The 21,449-nt window shown below is 37.8% G+C and overlaps 1 protein-coding gene across 1 annotated transcript in view; it reads right to left on the bottom strand.

Moving 5' to 3' along the window:
- Positions 1–800: 800 nt before the first annotated feature.
- The window catches only part of EDIL3 (EGF like repeats and discoidin domains 3), a 260,774-nt gene continuing 240,125 nt past the window's right edge, over positions 801–21,449 (bottom strand). Inside the window, exons 10-11 of the mRNA XM_030004450.1 lie at positions 15,189–15,344; positions 801–4,718 (exon numbers count right to left, since the gene is read on the bottom strand). Coding sequence (XP_029860310.1) covers positions 4,569–4,718; positions 15,189–15,344 — 306 coding nt within the window. The 3' untranslated portion in view covers positions 801–4,568. The remainder of the gene's footprint in view (positions 4,719–15,188; positions 15,345–21,449) is intronic.

The raw sequence follows: 21,449 nt of genomic DNA, 5'->3' as shown, positions 1-21,449 counted from the left end.
TGGCAGACAAGGTACCTATCATCAGTGCATACTTGTGGATGGTTTTTATCTCTAAAAGACAATTTTTGGTGAAACAACACAAGCTGAAATGGATATGAAACAAAAGGGCTATGGCTTATTCTGGATCAGTAAGGAGTAAACCACTGAAGCTCCATCTCTCAGAAGTACACAAAAATATAATTATTTTTTTTTTAAATCTCATTGTTTAAAATTGGGAGTGAATGGCTCTTCTGTGCACCACTTTAACCTTCATGCTTCTTCAGACATTGAAATGATACAGTTAACTAAAATAAGAAATTTTTGGGGAGCAGGCTGTACAGCAAATAAAGTGAAGGGAGGCGAGAGCAAGCACTCTTGGCCCTGCTTGGGCATCTCTGCTGGAAGCCTCATAGCGGGTCTGCACTGCAGCTGCTGTTTATCTTTTCAGAAATTAATTTGCCTATGCAGGAGTGGAGAAGAGAGGATAAGGATTGATAAATATCCCAAGAAATTTGACTTAAAGGAAATGAAATTGTCAGTTTACATCTCTGGTGCTCACTCAGAGAGCAGTAAGATAGAAAAGTATTTTTAGACTCATTCAAACCTCTGCTTTTTTATCTGAAAGAACAAAGGGAACACATTGAAGGGAGCGCAGCACCACAGTTGATTTTGCCGGAAACAAACTTACCTACCACAAAGACCCTGCAAATGAATCCAGGAAAATGCCACATCATGTATCTGCTCTGCATTTGCTGCCACTGAGGCTGAGATAAGTTGTACCTCCTTCAAGGTATTGCAATGTAAGTGCTTCAAAAATGACCTCATTTTTCAAAAGTTTTATTGTTAAGTTTGAAGACTAGACAAGGTCATACTGGTTTTACATCGTTCTACATGATTTAAGTATATACAAAACCATTTGAATATTACACAGCTTGAAAGGTTGCAAAGGTCATTGTGTCCAAGATACTTCTGTACTTACTGACACATCAGAAGCCAGCACTGAATATTATAGTTCATATTTGTTGTATAGCAAAGATACACTCATTTAGTATCCTTAGTCTTCAAAAGTGACACTAATTTGTATGCAGCCATTCCAAAAGAGAAAGTCAACCTCAAAACCAGAGCCAGTTAATGTGATAAGCCCTTAACAGAACACAGATAAAACAGAGTCTCGTGCCAGTGCTTTATTTCCTAGGCTATAAAAGTAGCACGTTACAGAGCTACAGGAAGGTGAAGTCTGCCTACAAATACTTAACTGGTTCAGGGTGAAATTTAATTAGGAGAACATTTTTTGTCTTGTTCAATGCCACTGTTACAACTAATACAGAAGTCAAGGATCATTTCAGAATGTTTCTCCATCCCCATCCTCTCTCAAAGGGACATATCCTGTCCTGCACTTACTTCTGGTTTTGGGATGCCAGTTGCTTTCACTGGGAGAATACAGCTGTGTTAAGTTATAACTTGTCCCTTATGTCAATGGTGTTAACCAAAACAAGAAAATAAAATTTAAGGGAAAAAGTTTAATTCCAGACTATAATCTGATTCTCATCTGTTTTGTTAAATCTGAAGTATTTCACAGAAATCAGGAGTTATTTTAGACTTATACTGCTGACACTGGGAGCAGAATTTGGTACTATGGCTGCACAATGCCATTTAAAGAAAGCTTCTTGGTAGCTAAGGAATAATTTCATTAGAAAAAGCCCCAGTATGTTGGCTGAAATTGTAAGGGCATCACATACATGATTCTTTTACAAATTATTACAGAGTGTTATCACAATGTATGGAGCTTTCTTTGCAGGTTGTGAAGACTGCTGGCAGATGAAACATGACACAGGACATAAGGATGAAAATACTCAACTCTAAATTAATACAAAATAAAATTACTATGTTAGGTATCATGGCAACACTATTTTTATATGCAGATGAATGGATAACAATTATTTACTAAACCAAGAACTATTAATTCAAAACCAAAACTGAAGTTGCAAAAGATGAGTAACAGGAAAAAAATCACTTAAGAACACCAAACAAATATTTCAAAAGAACATTAAAACAAGTTGGTAAACTAGGGAGCCTAATTTTCTGAAATGGCCTTCCATTTTTTGGGTACAGTCAACTAGTGAAATAGCTACATGCTATTTTTCATATCTGTAATTAAGTCCAGGGTCAATTGCTCTTCCACAATAGGAAAACGGGTTTGGACCTCTTTAAATATTGTGTGTGCCCTAAAGATATAAAAATTACTTCTTTCTTTTTTTTTTTTTTTTTTTTGTAGAGCCTAAAGTGCAAAACATGGGCAGTACGTAATTTCGGAATACACTTGTCCTCCATTATTCAGATTTTTTTTGCTCTTTAGAAGTACCATCATGATTGACTTTCTCTTTAAAATCGCTCACCATGCTTGAAGACCACTCCATATATACATCATTAAGGAATGCTGTTAACACAGTTACAGACAAGACAGTAACAGTCTAGTGGCTTTTGTTATGCAGCACAAAGTAAAAAATAAAGAACAACTTAGCAGTGTTGCACAGGACCTCAACATTTCTTACACATACTTTTACCTTTACAGGACTCTTCTTTAGAAGTCTTTAAATGTCTAAGCCTTATAAAATAAATACTTGTATAAATACAGTTTAAGGATCATTTTATAGAGGCAGGGTGTTCTGTTTGTTAAAACGTGACAGTTTAAGTGACACTATCAGAAAACCGCCACCAATATATCCCCAATTCTTGTATGTAAAATTCCTGGCTGCTATTCTAGAGTCTTTCACAGTTCAATGGATAATATATTTTGTCTGTGGTGGAGAATGTGTGATTAAATGCAGGTTTTTGAAATCCAAACCATTTTGTTTCCAAAATAAACCTTGCCCTTTGCAGACTGTGGGCCAACTAGCTGTTTGCCTAGGAAGCAGTGCCCAGGTTCATACTTCAGCGTTTCAGTGAGAATGTAATGGTGACAAAAAATAATTTCAGTGACATTTGCTAAAGCATGCAGCTGTCTCTCTCTCTCTCTCTCTCTCTTCACATCAGCATGTTATGAAATTAAAAGGGTGGCAGTAATCCCAAACGCTGTTATTTCAGGTAACAGATAAAATGTTCCCTTGCTCCTTGTCCCAGGAATTTTTTTAGACTTAGGTGCTACGCTAACATAATCATAGAGCACTTCATTCCAAGGAAACTCGGAGTGCTCTACAAAGGTTGGTATCATTATCTCCATCATCAGGGGAAACTGAGGCACTGGGGAGAATGTCCCCCCTACTGCTCCACTTTTCCTACCCAAACCTACTTTTTAAACTGGGGGCCATGCTGGCTATCATGTAGTTAAAATGACATACTGTGTATGAAGCATTTCTGTAGATGAGGCATGATAAAAATCAGCCTCCTTGTGGCTCACTGGCGTATGTCTGAAAAGACATAGTCGGGAGTGGGGGGTGTTGAGGGCCCAGGTTTGATGCACTCCTGCAACACCTCTTGCCTAAATGCCTGGGAGGAAGGCTGTGACCACCACCATAAGAAGAGTCTACCAAGAGGGTTTCCTGGCAGTAAGGGAGTCATTCCTCCTGTGTGTCTTTTAGCACCCGATTCCTTCACCCCAATTTGCCTCCTCAGAGGAATTAAGGAGGTTTCTGAAAGAAGTAACTGGGCAGGCAGCTCCATCTAGGGTTGTGTGCTCACCCCATGGCAAGTCATGAAATGGGCTCAGGATTTCTGATGCACTGTGTGCCTTTACCTATGTGGGTACTTAAGATGAGATACCACACACACCCTGGCATCTCATCTCAGCCTCCTTGAAAAAGCGCATCTCAAGCAGAATTAGTAAACTTTGGCAAATTCATTAACTTCATAGTATACTGATAGCAGATTTTGTTCCATATGCAAACAGGTCACCTCTTTCAAGGAAAATAACATTAGTGGTGATACTAAACAGAAAAGATGGAGGTCATGTCTATAGCATGCAAAATAGAGAGGGAAAATGGGGTTGGTTAGGAAAACCCTTTAGGTGCGTGAACTCTGCTCTTCAGATGAAAGTGATGAAAGGTAGCTTGTAACATCGCAGGTACTGCGTTTTACAGTACCACAGAGTATCTTCCAAAATATATGTCATAAATACTGACAGTGTTTGATAGGCACAATTACTATAATGCAGTCATCCCCAAGTAAACTTATTGCTAAAAGCTGCAGTATCACTTTTTGCAAGTAAGATGACAGTATGATTTATGGAGAACTCATCAGCCCAACGTTTCTAAAGCTGCAAATGAGCTTTGTCATGCTATTTCTCTTCCCTTGTAAAAAGGATGCTGCTGTTTTTTCCCTAACATGTTTCAACTAGTGTGAACAACTCAAAGAAAAACTAGAAAGATAATTCCACAGCAGAAGGGACAACACTAACAGATTTCAAGGACAAAATCGGATTGGATCATTTAAAGGGCAGGCTTAGACCTCCTTGCGAAAGACAGTTAGCGGCCTACCATAAAATGAGCACTTGTTCATGAAAACCCCACTCAGCATCCTACAGGCTTTGCAGTTTCTTCTACGGAGGGACTTTTAGCTACACTGAGAGCTGCGATGCCTCTCGGAGATCTGCCTCAGTCCTCCGCTGTGCAGCCCAGCAGCTCCGACCGCAGGGTGATCCTGCCGTACCACGACCACGGGAGGATGCGGACGTGCCGGGCGTAGATCGGAGGGTCGATGACGTTCTTACGGTGTGTGTCGTTGTCAAAATTTCCCTGGAACACCTGAAGGGCAAGTAACGAGAAGATATGAGACTGCGTGGCTTAAATAAGAGCTGTGGCACACCGCTGATGTCCCTGGGCACCGCTCTATGCTGAATTTTGATCATCCGGGCACCCAACTGATGCTGCAAAGAGCACCTGCCTTTGCTAAGACCTTGGGATTTCATTGCACGCCAGGGACCTTGGTGCTGGCTATAGGCGTGGTATGCTTAGCCCCGGTGCACATTCAGCCTTCGATTCAAAGCTTATTCTGCTGTTCTGCCAGCACCCAGGGCCCTGCTCTAAATGTTACATAAAAAACATTAACATTTAAAAAATTAAATGTCTTTTTACTTGGCATTTGTATCATGTCAAATTAACCCCAGGAGATCCTGTTAGTGTTTCCAACAAACTAACATAAATAATTAAAGTTAAGAAGAATTTTTATTGTATAACTTATGAATGCAGCTTGGATGCAACTATATAAACCCTTGTAAAGTTAGTGATTACCAAGGATACTATCTTCTTCTGTCAAACAAAAGTCAGCATATGAGTTAAGAGCATTGGTTTGTGATCAAATTAAAAAATCCTAGCACAGTACAGTGCAGGTTACGATGTTATTTCCACTAGTATGGGTTAATCAATACATCAGTGAGTTCCCAAACTTCTGTCTGTGTTAAAACAATGCTGGATTTTTCCCCTGGCAGCTGCTATTTAAATTCAAAGGCCACGGCACCACTTTTTGGTAAAATGCTCAGATTATTCTCTTGGGATATTTTCAGTTTTCATGGGAAATGTTCATTCTCTTCAAATGTCAGCTAATTCACTTTTCATTTGTAAAAACTGAGTTTGATGGCTTTTCCACTGGAAATGAATGAGTTTCATTTGCATCATGCCGAGAAGGAATATGGACCTCCTGAAGAAGTGCTTATATGACTGAATTAGTACAGAATGGCAAGTTTCCTAGAAGTTCTTAAGAAAAATGTCAGAGGTTGAATTCAGAAGAGGCTGATCTACTATTTTAGCCCTTAAGCTGGTTCTTTCGTGACATGTTTACAAAGCACTATATGAAAATCTTCACTTTTTGCTCTCTATGCTGCACCTTTTCTTTGAATTTCAAAAGCTTCTCTCAAGTGCTATCAATTTGGCATCTTGAACAAAACATGTATCCTCCACAAGTGATGCTCTTTCACAAGTGATAAATTTCCCTTCTTGCCTGGCATCTCACTAACACAGAGATGGGAGCATTAAAGCATCTAGGAGTTAAGACAGATGGGTAAAATTGCAGACAGACTGACCGCAGAAACAACAGTGTTGTGAGTCTAAGGAAAAAAATGTATTTAATATGGGAAAAATTGTTTGTCAACCAAGTACAGTGTTGATTACATAAATCAGCTGGAGCTTGGGTTAACAAGATTGTGCCTGAATTTGTGTTTCATTTGTGGCAATATAGCATACAATAAAAGGCAGTAAGCTTATTATTAAAATTACAGAGTGGCATTCCCCAATGTGCAATATGCAGCTAGGAAGGCTTAAAAGTAAATTTTTTCCATTTGATTTCTTGTGCATGCATGCAATATATCTGTTGATATTTTTTACCAAGCCAGATGATAAGCAATGCAGGACTGCAGACAATTCTTACTGCAGAACTACTGGAAAATTCTTTTACTTTCAATTTTATTTTCCCTATGGAAGATGTATTTTAGAGATAACATTGAAATGAAGGCTTAGAACAAAAACTGTTGTTTACCAGAAGAACCTATCTACAGCCCCAGCACTCATATCCACATATAGCTATGGAAAATAAATAAAATTATGTGATGCAAACCATGCAACAAATACAGCTGAAGAAGGTAGGATTATATCATTTACGTAGAGCAGGAAAACAAGAATTAAATTTTATTTCTAACTCATACATGATTTTATTAGCACTTGAAGTCAAACTCATCTGTTTCAGAGGTTAATTTATGCAAATCTGAAATTCATCTTCCCTCAAAATTCAAGATCTGGTTTCAAGAAATTAACTAAATGTGCTAGATCAGAAGATTTTAGGGAAGTAAATTTATCAGAAAGCGAGGGAAGCTTTGTCAGCATCTGCAAATGTGACCTGCATGGAATATAACATTCTAAGAGCAAATTTACTGGACTTTTTTGCTGTGGACCCATGGCAAATTTCTTATGGGAAAAATATATTCTTTGTCACTCTTCATTTTACTTCAGCCTAAGTTCACTAATGGAGTCAAGAAACATTGAAAGAGTGGGGAGGACAAAGGACAAAAACAGTATATCTGACTTACCAGTACAATAAAGCTATGTCTGTAGACAAAAGTAATTTTTCTTTAATTAGCTTTTGCTTTATGCCCAAACAGTCAATACTAAATGAACCACCTAAGCAATTAAAAGCTCTTGAAGAGCTGGTATGCTCATACCATAAATGATCACTCCCACTTTTGTTTCCAAGAAGTTTGTTTCAGTACACAACACCTCTGAAGACTGTAACGATTTATTAGCATTCAAGAAGCTGATGTTGGAGTTATAATACATAGCTCTAAGTAATTTTTCAGACGAAAAAAATGCGCAATGACAATAAAATCCAAGCTGATTAGTGGTCAAGGAATAAAGAGCAGAGTGTAAGTTGTTAACGTGTCAGTGCATAAAGCCAGTGCATATCTTCCTTTTGAGTTCTGGGTGGGTGCAGATCTAGCCCTGCCTTATCTCAAACAGCAAATACACAGATTGAAGCAGCAAGATGGCCACAACCATGGAAGAATGTCCTTTTGCAAATTATTAAATGGACTAAGTCTCTTCAGCCTGAAAGGAGATATGATAGATGTCTATAAAATCATAAGTGGCATGGAGAAAATCAATAGCGGGCGATATTGCACTGTCCCCTTACCAGAGCCACGAGGGAACAAAGAATGATAGCAGGTTTGTCCTGAGCCACCTAAAGGTCACGGTTCCCCGTACAACACATAATTAAACTGTGGCACAGCTTCCACAGCCTTTAAATACCATTAAAGATCAGATAAATTGTTAGGGGCAAAATCAGCAGGGGCTATTAAAGGTACAGACAGAAGAAAGCTGGAGGCTGGAAAAGTACACTAGGGAAGAATAATAGCCATGTGTTTTTTAATTCTCTAGTCATCTGCTACAGGATGCTCCCTCCCTTGGACAGAGCTTCAGCCGCCCCCACCCCAGTGGCTCCCATGTTACAAGGTGCCTCTGTTGGGAAAAGTGGACTGAAGCTCCTGCTTTTTGACAATCTTGTTGTGGAATGTTAAAGATTTTACAGTGGATATTATCTATTTATGTCAGTCTGCATACTTCAAAGGTGTAACTTGCTAAAACATTTACTCAGCAGCTTCAGCAATTTTACACATACACGTCCCATACACATGTGTGTAGCTCCCCTGTAGCTTAGTCTCTTACAGCTGCTATTAAAATAAAAAAGTAGAAAATACATGCTGTTGTACTTTTAAATATGATAACTTATTTTATGATTAGTTCATGCAAAAGAGAATGAAAACCTGGAAAATAGGTACTGATACTTTCTGCCAAAAAGATTTCTGAAATATAAACGAGTCTTGTTTATAACTGTGTCCAACAAGCAATTTGGATGTCTTGCCTTCAAATGTTCACTGAGACTTTTCAACAGAACTGTTTTATGGCATAAGCAGCAAATCTGAATGATGACAATATAAGTTGATTGATATTTTAAAAAGAAAACTATTGTACGTTTTATGACAGAATAATTTAGAAGAAAGATCTGAAGAATAGCAGCTTGGGAAAAGTGGAATTTATTACAACTGATGATTGCTTTGCTCCAAACATGGAGCTGGAAACCAGGTTTTAGGGCACATCCACAGGACTCATTAATAGGTGGCTGCAGCAGGTAAGATTTTTTGTGGTGCTATGTCAATGGATGTGCATGGACGATGAAAATTCAGGGAATCTGATTCTCCACAGAGAATCTTTCTGGATCTCATGTCTCACAGAAACTTAAATTACATGAAAAGTCTGCACTGGCCATAACTTTATTGGTTTCTGCTATTTATGATAATGGCTGAGATTTGAGACTTTAATAGTCAAGCCTCAGATAGTGAAGTCACTATATTGTCTGCTGTACCTTAACCATATTTTTTATTCTGAGCGGCATACTTTAAACATGTTATTTCATGGAGCAATTAATCCTGCTTATATTAGAGGCAGATTATTTTAGAAGTATAGCTGGACCTGGCTTCTGTTTGGAGTTTGCTTGAGTGCAGAACATCTTAGTGTTTGGACAAATAAAAGAGGCACTATTCATTTAAAATCCAAAAAGAAACTGTATGAGAAGTATTTTTTGACAGCCATATTCCTTTATTTGGGAAAAAAAATTATTTCTTTATTACTATTCACTGAAGAAGACTTGCTTAAGCAAGAGAGAGAATGTGCAGGTCTGAACAGCCCGTTTACTTGCTTTGAAGTTTTTTGCTCTTGGTGGAGTAACATTTTCATCATGAAGAGTTACAAGTGAACAACACTAGGTAAAAGATGTCTTGATTTCCCACCAGAAGTAGAGCTACTGTTTACAGGCATACTTCATCCCTTGGAAGATGCTTTCTACTATAAAAGACTGGGGAGGGTTTTTTTGAATATACATATGTAGACACATGTATGTGTGTGTGTGCACATGTGTTTTTGGAGTGATTAAGAGGAGAAAAAAGACATTCTTTCTTTTCAGTTGGTATACATAAAGTCTCTGGGTCTAAATTTTCCACTCTGATCTTAGCCATTTTCCTTTCTTCTTCACCGAGCACTTTTCCTGGGACTGGCTGATGAGTCAGCAGTTGATTGGCATGCAATGGGTAGCTATGCAAAAGAGTCCAGTGCCAGAAGAAGGACTGTTTTTTCCCTCTCTCTGACACCTGAATAAGAATATGTATTACGGGAGCTTTACTATTTGTTCAAGTTCAGAATAGATACTACGCAGATAAAACTTTTAAACTTGTGAAACAAACTATCACATTCTTGTTATTTTTTCTACTTGATCTATCTACTGATGCTACTAAAATGGGAATTTACTCCACTGTACATAGTTTATAAGTGCTTTATGATAGAAGGTTCAAAGCCAAGCAAACAGTTGAAGACCAACCTCCCTCCAGAAATGCTTATAGAAATTCAAGATAGAGACTGTTAATATGAGCATGTTGTCTTCCTTCAGCTGTTAGTGTGGTACAAGGGAGAGAGATATGTGTGCTGGAGGCACAACCAAGAATGAGTATAGCTAGATCTTCATCTGATAGAAATCATGTTAACTCAGCTGAAAGTAATAGAAGTCACTCATAATTTAAACCAGTGCAGAAAAAAAATATTACTGTTAGATTAGAAATATTATTTTAAATAATAGTATTAAATAATAATAAAAATAAAAATAATATTACTAAAAAAAAGTGTTCTTTAACTGTGCCAGGTATGTAGATTATATGTAGGAACTGAATCTATCAGTGTAAACCAGGTATTAGAATAATTAAACACCATACAGAAAACCATTAGAAAATAGGGCTGAAAGATTTAACCTGACATGATCTAACTCTTCATTTGTAAGTAGGTTCCTGTCTTCCATTGCTATGGCAATTAACTAGACATGCAAAGCATATAACTTATAACTAGTTCATCATTTTGTGTACAAATCCAGTGGCCATTTGCATACTGGACATTGTCTACCTCCAGTGAATTGCACTGCTGATGGCTAATAATGACTGAAGGTGGTGCAGCCTGCTAGACTCCTTTAGGCTACTTTCAGATGTTCTCATATTTTAAAAAAACAGCCTCCAAAATGCCATTCGACACTGCAGCTGGCCTTGAGTTATCTACAGCAGGCTGTGCAATTTATAAATCACATGTGGAATGTGATTAAAAAAAAAAAGAAGGTGAAATTTGGTTTGGATATCCTTAGCTTTGGAGGCACAGTGAGCTACTGACCTCTAGTTGAGAAAAACAAGATAGCTATTAGCTTTGGTCCTTTTTCTAAAATATATTTTCTTCCTGCTTGTCAGCCTGCAATGTAATTTATTTTGCTTCTTGAAGACAACAGGAAAAACTTTCATATTTTCCAGGCAACTCATTCAAACTATTTAAAATGAATGAGAAGGAAGGCTTCATTTTTTTTAAGATATGCTTTTTACCCCCCAGTACCTTTTTTGTCTGCATTCACAGAAGTTAAGCACAGATGTGAACTCAAATGACTGGCTGTTAAAATAGCAGGAGCCAAACAGGAGCTGCAGGAGCCACTGTTCTTAGAACAGCTTTTCCATTTGAAATGGTGCAAAGAAGAAAACTGAACACCATATATCCTTCTGTTTGAAAGAACTAATTTGTTGCAGATTGATCAAAGATACAGACTGCACATAGTGCACTTGTGAATACAAGATACCAATATTTTTTTCCTTTGTAAAATAACTTCACAAATGATGAAGAGGCAGAAGTGAATGGCTTCAGGAATTCACTGAGATATGCTGGTACGTTAGGACTCATCCTGTAAACTGCTGAACAGTGAGATATTCAGCACCAGACAGGATTAAACTCTCAGCTCTTCCTTCAATGCTTTGTAAAGTCACAATATTCACCTGGAAACCATTATTACCAGCCTACCAATATCTCCATAATTTCTATGTCTGAGACATTTTTTTTATCTTTGCTTTTCGAGAATGTAAAATGACAAATTTTGTTAGGACTTTAAAAGTAGTTATTTTTCTTTTATCCTGTCTTCCTTTCCCTGAAAGTTTTTGGAATCATCTTTCTCCTAAATTATTGGATGATTGTACAAGTATCACAGGATGAGTATAGGATAAGTAAATCACCTGCAGAGGAAATAAGAAATCTATATATTCTATCCTCCACAGAAGAAATCAAGGTATTCAGTTAATATATAGAATGAATGAGGGTAAATTATGAATAATTTATGCTTGCTGCTGTTGTTTGTTAGTTGCCAGTATCTATCTTTTATCTCCCTTCCATATCTCCAGGGGACAGAAGAAACATTCCATGAAAATTTCACTTTGCTGTGAAAACATGGTTTCTTCTACAGTGTTCTTGCATTTTGGGCCAAATCTTGTATCTTAACTGAAGCTAAGGAAATTGTTGTCAATCCTGTGTAAAGATGTTACTATCAGACAGGACCAATGATGCTTTTTCTCTTCTGCTCCACCTGGATGAGAGACAGCATTGCTTTGTCTTCAGCTGTTTTTATTTTTTATTTATATTTTTGTTCCACTGCACACAGGCCAGAGTGTGGCCACTATTTCTGGTGCTATATACATCCAGTTGGCAAATCCCATCAGACCACACTGCATCAACACACACCTAGCTGCAGCAGTGATGAAGGGTTTTGTGTCAAACTGGAAGGTTTTTCTGGGTGATGCTCCATGCTGCTGGCTGAATGCAATTTATGTATTCTCAGTAATGAAATGGATGATGGAAATAGATTTGCTTGTTAAATGTGCAGATGTGGCCAAGCTTTTCCCATTTTGAAAGGTGGAATCAAAATTCAGAGTGGTCTTGACAAATTGGAGAAATGCACAGGAGATCAATGGTGCAATTTAATAATGATGAGTAGCAAGCCAAACCTTAGGAAGTCATAATCAATGTCACAGGTACAATATGGAGAATGATGGAGCAGGCAGTAGTTCTGTGCTAAAGATTGCAACACTACAACAAGTTTGGGAAACCACACTTCAGGAAGAGCTGGTCCAAGCAGAACACAAAAGAATGAACTGAGGTTACGAAAACATATCCTTTGAGGAAAGACTGAAAGAACAAAGATTATTTTTTCCCCAAGAAGGAACTGAGAAGAAATAGGTTAACATACTTCAGCCAGAACAAACTGTCTGAAAAGATGAAGATAAAATCAGGTTTTTGTGTCCTCTGAGGACAAGATGGCTGTGTTGCAGGGAGGGGGATAAGCAACCTTTCCACATTTTAGAAGATTTTAACACTGGAGTAGACTGCCTGTATTGTAGAATTTTCATCACTGTCTGTTTCTGTGAACATGTGAAATAATAATCTGATGGAGAATGGTGTAGGATATGAGCACTGTATGAGGTGAAGGACAGGTGAATGAATTAAGCCTTAGTTCTAACAAGGAACTGTTTGCACCTACTCCTAAGGTGGCAGGAAGGGACTTGGGGGTTGCTGAATCCCATTTTTTGCTGAGAAGACCTCAGAGGGGATGGGAGTAGAGGAGCGTAGTCTCTTCATAGGTCAAGAGGTACATGTCTAGGTGCTGTCTCAAGATCCTTTCCAGTCCTACCTCCTATAAAGTTTTGCCAAGTTCACTGATGAACAACTAGTATTTCTGGAGTGTCAGACTCTGCCATCAGACTTCTGACTTTTTCAGAAGTTTGTCAAATGCAAAAAAATTAGAAATAGTAAAGATACTTTGGATTAATGTTTGTGTATCAAAGACTGAGGTCTGGACTCGTATCAAGTGATCTTGTTTGTTTATTTCGTGCAAATTTAAATTCAGAAGTTATAACTTCTAATTTCCAGCTAAGTGTATTTGATCACATTCTGCTTTTAATTGCTCTTGATTTGTTAAAGAATCATAATAATATGCATCTATTTCATTCTTAGGGATGTTAATTAATATGGGATGTGAGATGTTTTAATAAGACAATGATTAAGAGTTTTCCATTGTTCCTAACGGAACATGCAGATAGCAATTAACAATCCAGCTGATGATGAAAGCAAAAAGAATTTAATTGCCTTGGCAAATGTTATAAACAAGTGTAGAATGGAACAGTGCTGTTAAGTGAGAGTGCATTTTCTTTCAGATTTGCTTGTGACTGTTAACTGTGTTTCTCACCAGAGACTTGAACGCATGTTTTCTTTTTCAGTAAAATGAATGCAACAGTTCACTAACAGAAGTTTGGCTTAGAGAAGACATTTCTTTCACAGTAGATCTTTTGCTTCTGTTTTTAAATGCCAGAGATTTAAAATGGGATGTGTACGAAGTCCTGAAGTGACTATCTGTCATTTATATTGAATGCATTTATGTTATGTCTATGAAAGGTGAGTTGTTTGTTTCCAATTTTTATCTGACAACCAATTATACTAGACACATCCATAATCATGGGTGTCAGGACCTTCTCAGTTGGATGGCTAAAACAACTGATTTTGTTTTCCCTATCTAAATTCCTTTAGAATTTGATGGGAAAAAATCTCAGTGCAGGATAAAACCACAGTGAGCTGCCATTTGGCTTTTAAGACTGGGACTTTACAATGTCATCTTCGGATAATAATCTTACAAACATGTCTATGCAGACACACACATACTGTTATGTACATATTTAATCCAGTAATTTAGGACACCCTCTCCTAATAAGGTGTACATTTGATCAATCCTTTAAAATCAGTGAAATTTAAGAGATGCAGTTGTCTAACCCCTCATCAATAGATCTACCTGTACTCATACAACACATATCAATACATTTCAAAAGCCTTCTCATTACTTCAAAAAATGAATTTAATTGACCTATATAAAGGGTATTAATTTTTCACTGAAGAATTTTTGTTTATTCTAAGAAAAATAAGTACAAGTGGGAACATTTATCACCCTGAATACAGATGTTAAAAACACCAGATTTGAGACATGCGTTATCAGACATATCAGCCATCTGGTATTTTTCTTAGTACATCTTCTGTTTCAATCAGACATAATCCCACTAAGATACTTAATAAATAATTCACATTTTGTCAGCTTGCTTAATGTTTCCCTTAAGCAATACATATGCTGTAATCTCCTTCTTAACAGATACTATGAATTCAGGTATTTGCAGTATAAAAGTGTTATATAGTTTAAAGGAAAGGTATAATGAATAATATCCTAAATAACAAGAGAAAAGTTAAACGCTTCCAGGTAAATCAATCAGCAAACCTATACTTTCTCTACGCCTCTCATTAAACATTTGCAAAGGAAGTTGTGGAACTTTTAATGTTTTGTATTCATTTAATAGTGTAATAAAAAATAATCTTTCCATTGGGTATTTGAAACCCTAGTGATTAATTTCCAGAAAAAAAAAAATCAATCCAAAATGGCTAAGTAATGAGGTACACTAAAGATTGCTTTACAGAAAATAGTGCATACTTATCAAAATATGCACTGAGACACTGTTTTTGAATATACAAATAAACCTCTATTTATATACCTTCTTCTCTAGAGTTAAAGGAAGAAATAATTCCAATAAATGGAGAACTGTAAAGTTTTATGTCCCATATTTAATAGAGTTAAATCAGGTGCATTGCACTGATAGGTATGATATTACTGCACTGTGAATGTCATTGTGTTATATGACTCTTTTTTATTCACCTTGACTTTTGTCTGTGGGATCCTATGCATATGGAACCCTACAAAGCAGGTAGCATGCAATAATCTACAAGCTTCCAGCACTGGAGTTACTACAGGTGTAGTCCTCCGTAAATGCAACCGAAATATCAATTTTCTCTTTGCTTTACCTTATCCTTCTTTTGTTTTTCATCTTGGTATATGATCCAGTGCTCCCCATCATTACTGTAAGCAAGCTTGTAGGACCCCACAAATTGGACATGACCAAAATCTTTAGCTCCTTGGGTAATTATGCCAGTGATTTTTGTAGGGACAAGCAGGTCAACCTAAACAAAACAGAAATAAAACAAAGGAGAAGGTAATTAGAACAGTTGCTGTTTGCAGTCTGACTTTGCACCACACCAAAGCAAAACAGTGCAGCATGTCACGCATTGTTCGCAGACAGTTCTTGGATGCAGGCAGGAAAACCCAGGGCTGTTAAGAAGGCCTTTAGTGCACAGTGAGAGAAAACCCAGTCCAAGAGGTGGCTTTGCCCTGCTTTGGAAATGTAGCTGCATGCTGACACCATCGACAGTAACTTTCCCTCTCCAAGCTCCTAGTCAATTTACGTTTGTTTTCTGTTTGTTACTTACTGTTTATACCACCTAATGGCACAGCAGGGCTAACCTCATACCATTTTCCATTGTGCTAGGTGCCATATGTGGTCCCACCAAACCACTGCAAACAATTTGTAGCCAAAGTGTTCCCTCGTGCTCCTAATAATCAGAATACAATATGCCAGAGGTTGATTCCCCAAGTGCCTTTCCATTTCCTTTGCAGTAACAGAGCCTGTGCTTTACTAAGCCTTTTAAAACATTTGCTATCACACTTCTTTTCCTGCTGAACTTTTCTTCTCTCTTTAAGCCTTTATTTCTTTTTCTACCTCTAAAGCTCTGACTTTTTCATTCCTTGATTTTTCTGAGTTCTTTATTTAATAATCTTAGCACAAGACTTTTAAAAATGCAAGGCAGGAATCTTAAAGCCTAATAAAATCTGAGCTTTCAAGTGGCTTTCATGTGGGTCAGCACATCTGTGATCAGTTCTTTTGAACCAGAACCCAACACTGAATATAACAGATTCGAGCCAGATGCCTTGGATTAAAATGATCAAGACACAGAATACAATAACAGAAGTAAATTGACCTAATAATGTATTTTTAGAGAAAGAATGCAGGAGTTGAATTCCCTATCAAAATTGACATTTTCTTGAAATATGAAGGTAAAACTGAGGCTTCATTCTGTGTCCTCCAGCAATGCGGCAAGCCAGTAAAAAAAAGAAAAAAGGTAGATTTATTTCAAACAATAAATGGCTGTGAAGCAGTCGGCATTTTTAACATTGTCCATTAAATCAGGGAAGAGAGACTAGTAGTAAAAATATTACAGTAAAATGAAAGGAGGGCTGAACTCCATGAGAAGACAAGTGATATGTTTTTACAGCAAAAAATTAAAAAGAGAAGGTGAAGAAATAAAAGAATCTCTGGCTGACCAAATGCTGAAGATCCAGTCTTGCAATGTTGGGAAGTTGAGGCCCCCTGAGCAAACTAGATTTTGACTAGAATGGGGGGCAAGACAGAAGAACAGATGTGATACAAAGCATAAGAAATTAATCATGAGAATAGAAGGAAAAATAAACAAGCATGAGAAGTCAGCTAGTCCAAGCCGATGCCTTTGAAAGATGGACACTACAGTTTGGACTCTATAAAGAAGAAAATACAGAAAAGTGTAAGAGTACATTTATAAGAAAAGAAGAGGAAAAATGACTTTTCAGAGCAATCAGACAAGGAATACTGGAGACCCCTGCCCCAACATTTGAAGACAGGTAGCAAATAATGAGTAGCAAATCCTTTTAAGAAAAGGAATAACTTAAAAGCTTCAATACTGAGATACTACAACAGTAAGTGGAAAATGTCATTGTCCACAGACGGTCCGAGAGTTTTGGTTCTACCAGAATGAACTAATTTGTTGCCATCTGATAGCAGCAATGTTGCTCAGAGGAACACCCCAGAATATGAGGGAAGTATCCCTGGGAGGCAAAACTTTTTGTTTGCCCTTTGGTCAATGGAGAGAGAGAGAAGGACCCAATCAATGATCACTCGGAGCAGGATTCCGCTTTGGATGCTCTCATGGACTGCTTGAAGGGACTTCTGTAAGGACAGCAGCAGGGGGGCTTGCTTCCATAGCCTAAGTGGGCCTCTGGGAAATGAACACTGCTAATTAGTATAAGTCTTTCATGAATTAATAAACACCAGGTCTCCAGACCTCGCTTCCAAATATTTTGGAGTCTAAATGAATAGTCTGTTTTTCAAGAAGGCTGATCTGGTAAGGCATCACTAATCGGTCCACACTTTCAGGCAGCATTTGAACTAAACATTTCAGAGTCAACTTTAGATTCTCTTTATAAATAATTTTGACATTAGCATTTTACAAATGTAACCTCTTTTTAGCAGAGAATGCTTCTTATACTAAAAGTGAATGTCTCTCCTGTTAACTTGAAAAAATGCCTCCATAAAATCCGTTGTTTATTTTTAAAATGTTGAAAGTAATCTAAAAGGATTTCACAAATATTTAACATGGCCATGACACTCAGAGTAATTCTCATTGAAATTCAGAACAGGGAGAAAAAATTCTCATTAAGATTCAGAGGATTTCAAAGGTAAAATCACAATAAATCTTCATTATCACGTAGATCCAGTGTTAATAAAAACGTCCTAGTAACAATTGTTTTGTGCTTATAGGACATATCCAGTGGCCTTGTACTCTTGTTCAGAAAATGATGTGGAAAGCTGAAAGGTAATATGGCATATGTTCAGTCTTTTTCTGAAAGACTTATATAGCACTATGTAGAATATTTGTGTTTGTGTGTGTGTATTGTATTTAAAAAAAATGAAAAAAAAAGTAATGAATAGACAGACTCTGTTCTAGGTCTTGACAATACATATTGCTGGAGATGGAGGAAAAGAATAAAAGGATATAGCACCAGCATCTCCTTCTCATACTTTAATATCTTATTTACTTATTTATCCATAAACTGATGAGAAGCTTTCAGGCAATAAAGATTGCTATTAACGTAGCATTAAAGAAATACAATGTTTACTCTGTTGCTTTATTACCTTCTACAAAGGGTTAACACCCTTGCTTTTCACTCTTCCTATTGAAAGTTCTTTAGAGAAGAAAGGTGAGAAGAATTTACACCAATTTCTAGGCAAAACATCTGCATTAAAATAGCTTAAACAAAAGTCATAACTTCCCATCAGGATGCAGAACACATTTATTCAGTTAGTGCAGATTGCAAGTAACAGGCAATCAAACAAATTCCCAGGGAGAGAAGTTGAATTAACATACAACCACTATGTACTCTTCAAAGCTGAATGTGATTAACAGGATCGGAATGTGACTTTGGCTTTTTCAATGCAGCAGAATTTAGAACAAGGTAGAGGCAATTAGTCTGCGACTGATAGGATCATTAGCTGGTTACAAGAAGAACCATGGTTTACAGTTTAATGTACATTTCTACAAGCAGCTGATCAAAAAGCAGTTTAACATCTTGTGTCTGAAAGAACTCTCTCGGGCTATAGCTACTCCCTTTTCCCACCTTGCTTCAGATGTTAAAGACAATTCAGTGTGATTTGGAGGAGAATTAATTTAAGAAAAGCACAAAGATAAATCCACCTGAGTATGAAACATTTTTAATGAACTACTGCACGGATGTGCAGCATGAACTCTGTCAGTGTGCAGTTAAATGTGGAGTGACTAGTCTTGTACTGTAAGTAGGTCTTCTTGATCAGGAGAAGGCAGTCACATGCATGCTCTGTCCCTGCTCTGAGTAGTCTGGAGCTAATAAACCTCAGCTCTTACCATCTGACTATGCAGATGTGCCCAATCTTCATATAGCCACCCTTGCACCTGAACTCCTTGAGATCTGCAACTTACAGATGCAGAGACCTCCTACCTGGCAACCTTCACTTCTCCCAAGAGCAGGAACACATGGATGAGACACTTCTAGACATTTGGGACAGCTGCCCATAAACCAGTTTGGATCTGCAAGCAGTACAACGGCATTGGCATGCACTGTGCTTGAGCACAGCTATACTGTTTCTGGACTCAAGATAGTCCTTATTGTGAGGCATTGCTTACCACAACCTACTGACTTGGGTCTCCATTATATCAGGAAGCTCAGTACAAGTGGAGCAGATGTGCCATGAAATATCAACCATAACTTTCTGAACATTCCCTTCCCACTCGTTTTCCCTCTTCTACATACTTGGTGGAAACAAATTAAATTCCAGGCCTTTGCCGGGACTTTTAAGGAGGCAGGACAGTACATGAATGATAAGCCACATGTGGACAGGACTCAGGAGAGGAAGTGGGTAGCTTCCATGAGTTCACATCTGGAAGCTGAATGACCACACAGCTCAAGTAGTCTCTCCTGGAACAGAAACACACACTGCGACTCTGGCTTACAAGAAGACCAGCCTCAAGAAGATACAAATTGCAGAAGTCTCCAGCACCTCAGATGCTAACAGGGGAGATGGAGAATCTAGATGGCCATACATGTCAAGTGCTCTGGGTGGCCTTGCTTGATCAGGGGCAGTTGGACCAGAAGACCCCCAGAGGTCCCTTACAACCTCAACCATTCTGTGATTCTCCAATACCTAGCAAAACCCAGCCACGCTGCCCAAAGCATTGGAGGCTGGGAAACCATTAAGCACAGGTAGGCTGTGTTTATACTGACAAGCAGCACAGTGCAATGGGCGCTGATTTGTAAAGCAAAGCTGTTGATATGAAGAACAGGATGTCTACACAGTGTGTGCTGCAGGGTTTTTACTTCCAGCCAGTCTGGACCAACTTTTGAAGCATGCCTTTTGGCTTAATTTCATTTGAAAGGAATCAATTTCAGGCTCTGCGAGGATACTCCATCATGTGAACCAAAGCATGAAAAGTGAAGACAGTCTTTAAAAATAACACACTCCTTATCTACACTGTAGAAGAAAGAACTGGAGAAGAAAGAACCCTCAGAATCCAGGGGGCACTGGATCCTACTTCACAATGAAGACAACGGTAAGATGGCTTACTTGACCTTCAGCTGTGCATCTCTTCATCTCAGGACATACAATCTCAGCTTCAATTCAAAGATGCAAAGGAGAAAGGTGGGGGTGGAAGATGAGTGCTGAGGGTTAAAGTTAGTTCAATAATGCTTTTTAATAATTATTAAAAATGTTCATTTTAGTCCCCTCCTTACACAGATATCATATTTCTGCTCCCAGTATAGCTAATCCTATGCCCAGCTTTTCTTGTAATTTTAGAGATGTCATTTTTCTGCCAGGTTTTCTTTTATTTACCTTTGTGGTTTTTGTAGACTTTTTTTTTTATCACTTGTTTCCAGATAACACTGATGAATTTCTGGGTAGTCCTACTCTATTTGGCAAATAAAAGGGTCCCTTGGACTAAAAGCACCAGGGATTATAAACAAAGAAACCTGGATCCAACCCATGTGAGAATAAGAGGGAAGCACTGCCAAAGCGGGGGCAGTACGTACTTTTAAAAGATTGAAAAAAGAAGGCCTGCATAGTCTCCAGCTGCTACTTTACCAAGGTGCAGATCTGCCTATCATGTACGCTGGTGTAGCAAAGAGGTCTCAGATATTTTGGGATGCTTAAGGTTATGTTAGAGACTCAAGGTAATGTTAGAGACTCATAGTTGGGCACTTGAATCCCACCAAGACAGTTTAATGCACTTAAGCTGTCCTCAGCAGGTTATTTACTCTTCATTTAAGACCTCATGAGTCCCATGATTTTTCCAGGGTAAACTGGCACACCTGGATAGTTGCTATTTGCAGCCAAGCCTAAGAAAAGGAGGGACAGGCTTGCAGTGTCTACAGCATAAAGGCAGAACTGCAGCTCTCCTTATTGCATCAGATGTGGGTGCTTAACATTCTCTTCCATGCCCAAATGCTGGAGATAAAAGGAAAATTGGTGATGGTACAGTACACTTGCTGGAGATGTGCAACATTTATACGTTTCTAACAACATTTCAGCCGCATTTCTTGTTTGTAAACTATGAAGCTTAGCATTTCAGGCTGTTTTCCAAATGCTCATTAAAAAAAAAAAAAAAACAAACCCCAAACTATAATCCATCATTCCTAATTGCATCTAAAAACTGTGAAGGAAAAAAACAACCAAGCAACTATACACTCTGGTAGAGAAACCTAATTTCTATTGCAGCATCATATGTAGCAGAGTATTTTTAGTATAATCACTTAAATATGCATTATTAGGGCAAATACTTATTAACAAAACCTGAAAAAAAGACAGTAAGAAAATAAGTTATGCGACAAAAGGAAATGTTCTAGAAGAAGCCATAATAAGTTGATAGGAAGAAGCATTTCAGAGCATT

This window comes from Aquila chrysaetos, chromosome Z (assembly GCF_900496995.4).
Source record: "Aquila chrysaetos chrysaetos chromosome Z, bAquChr1.4, whole genome shotgun sequence".
NCBI lineage: Eukaryota > Metazoa > Chordata > Aves > Accipitriformes > Accipitridae > Aquila > Aquila chrysaetos.
Note: the sequence above shows the minus strand (reverse complement) of the source record. Positions and strands in the feature narration are given on the sequence as shown.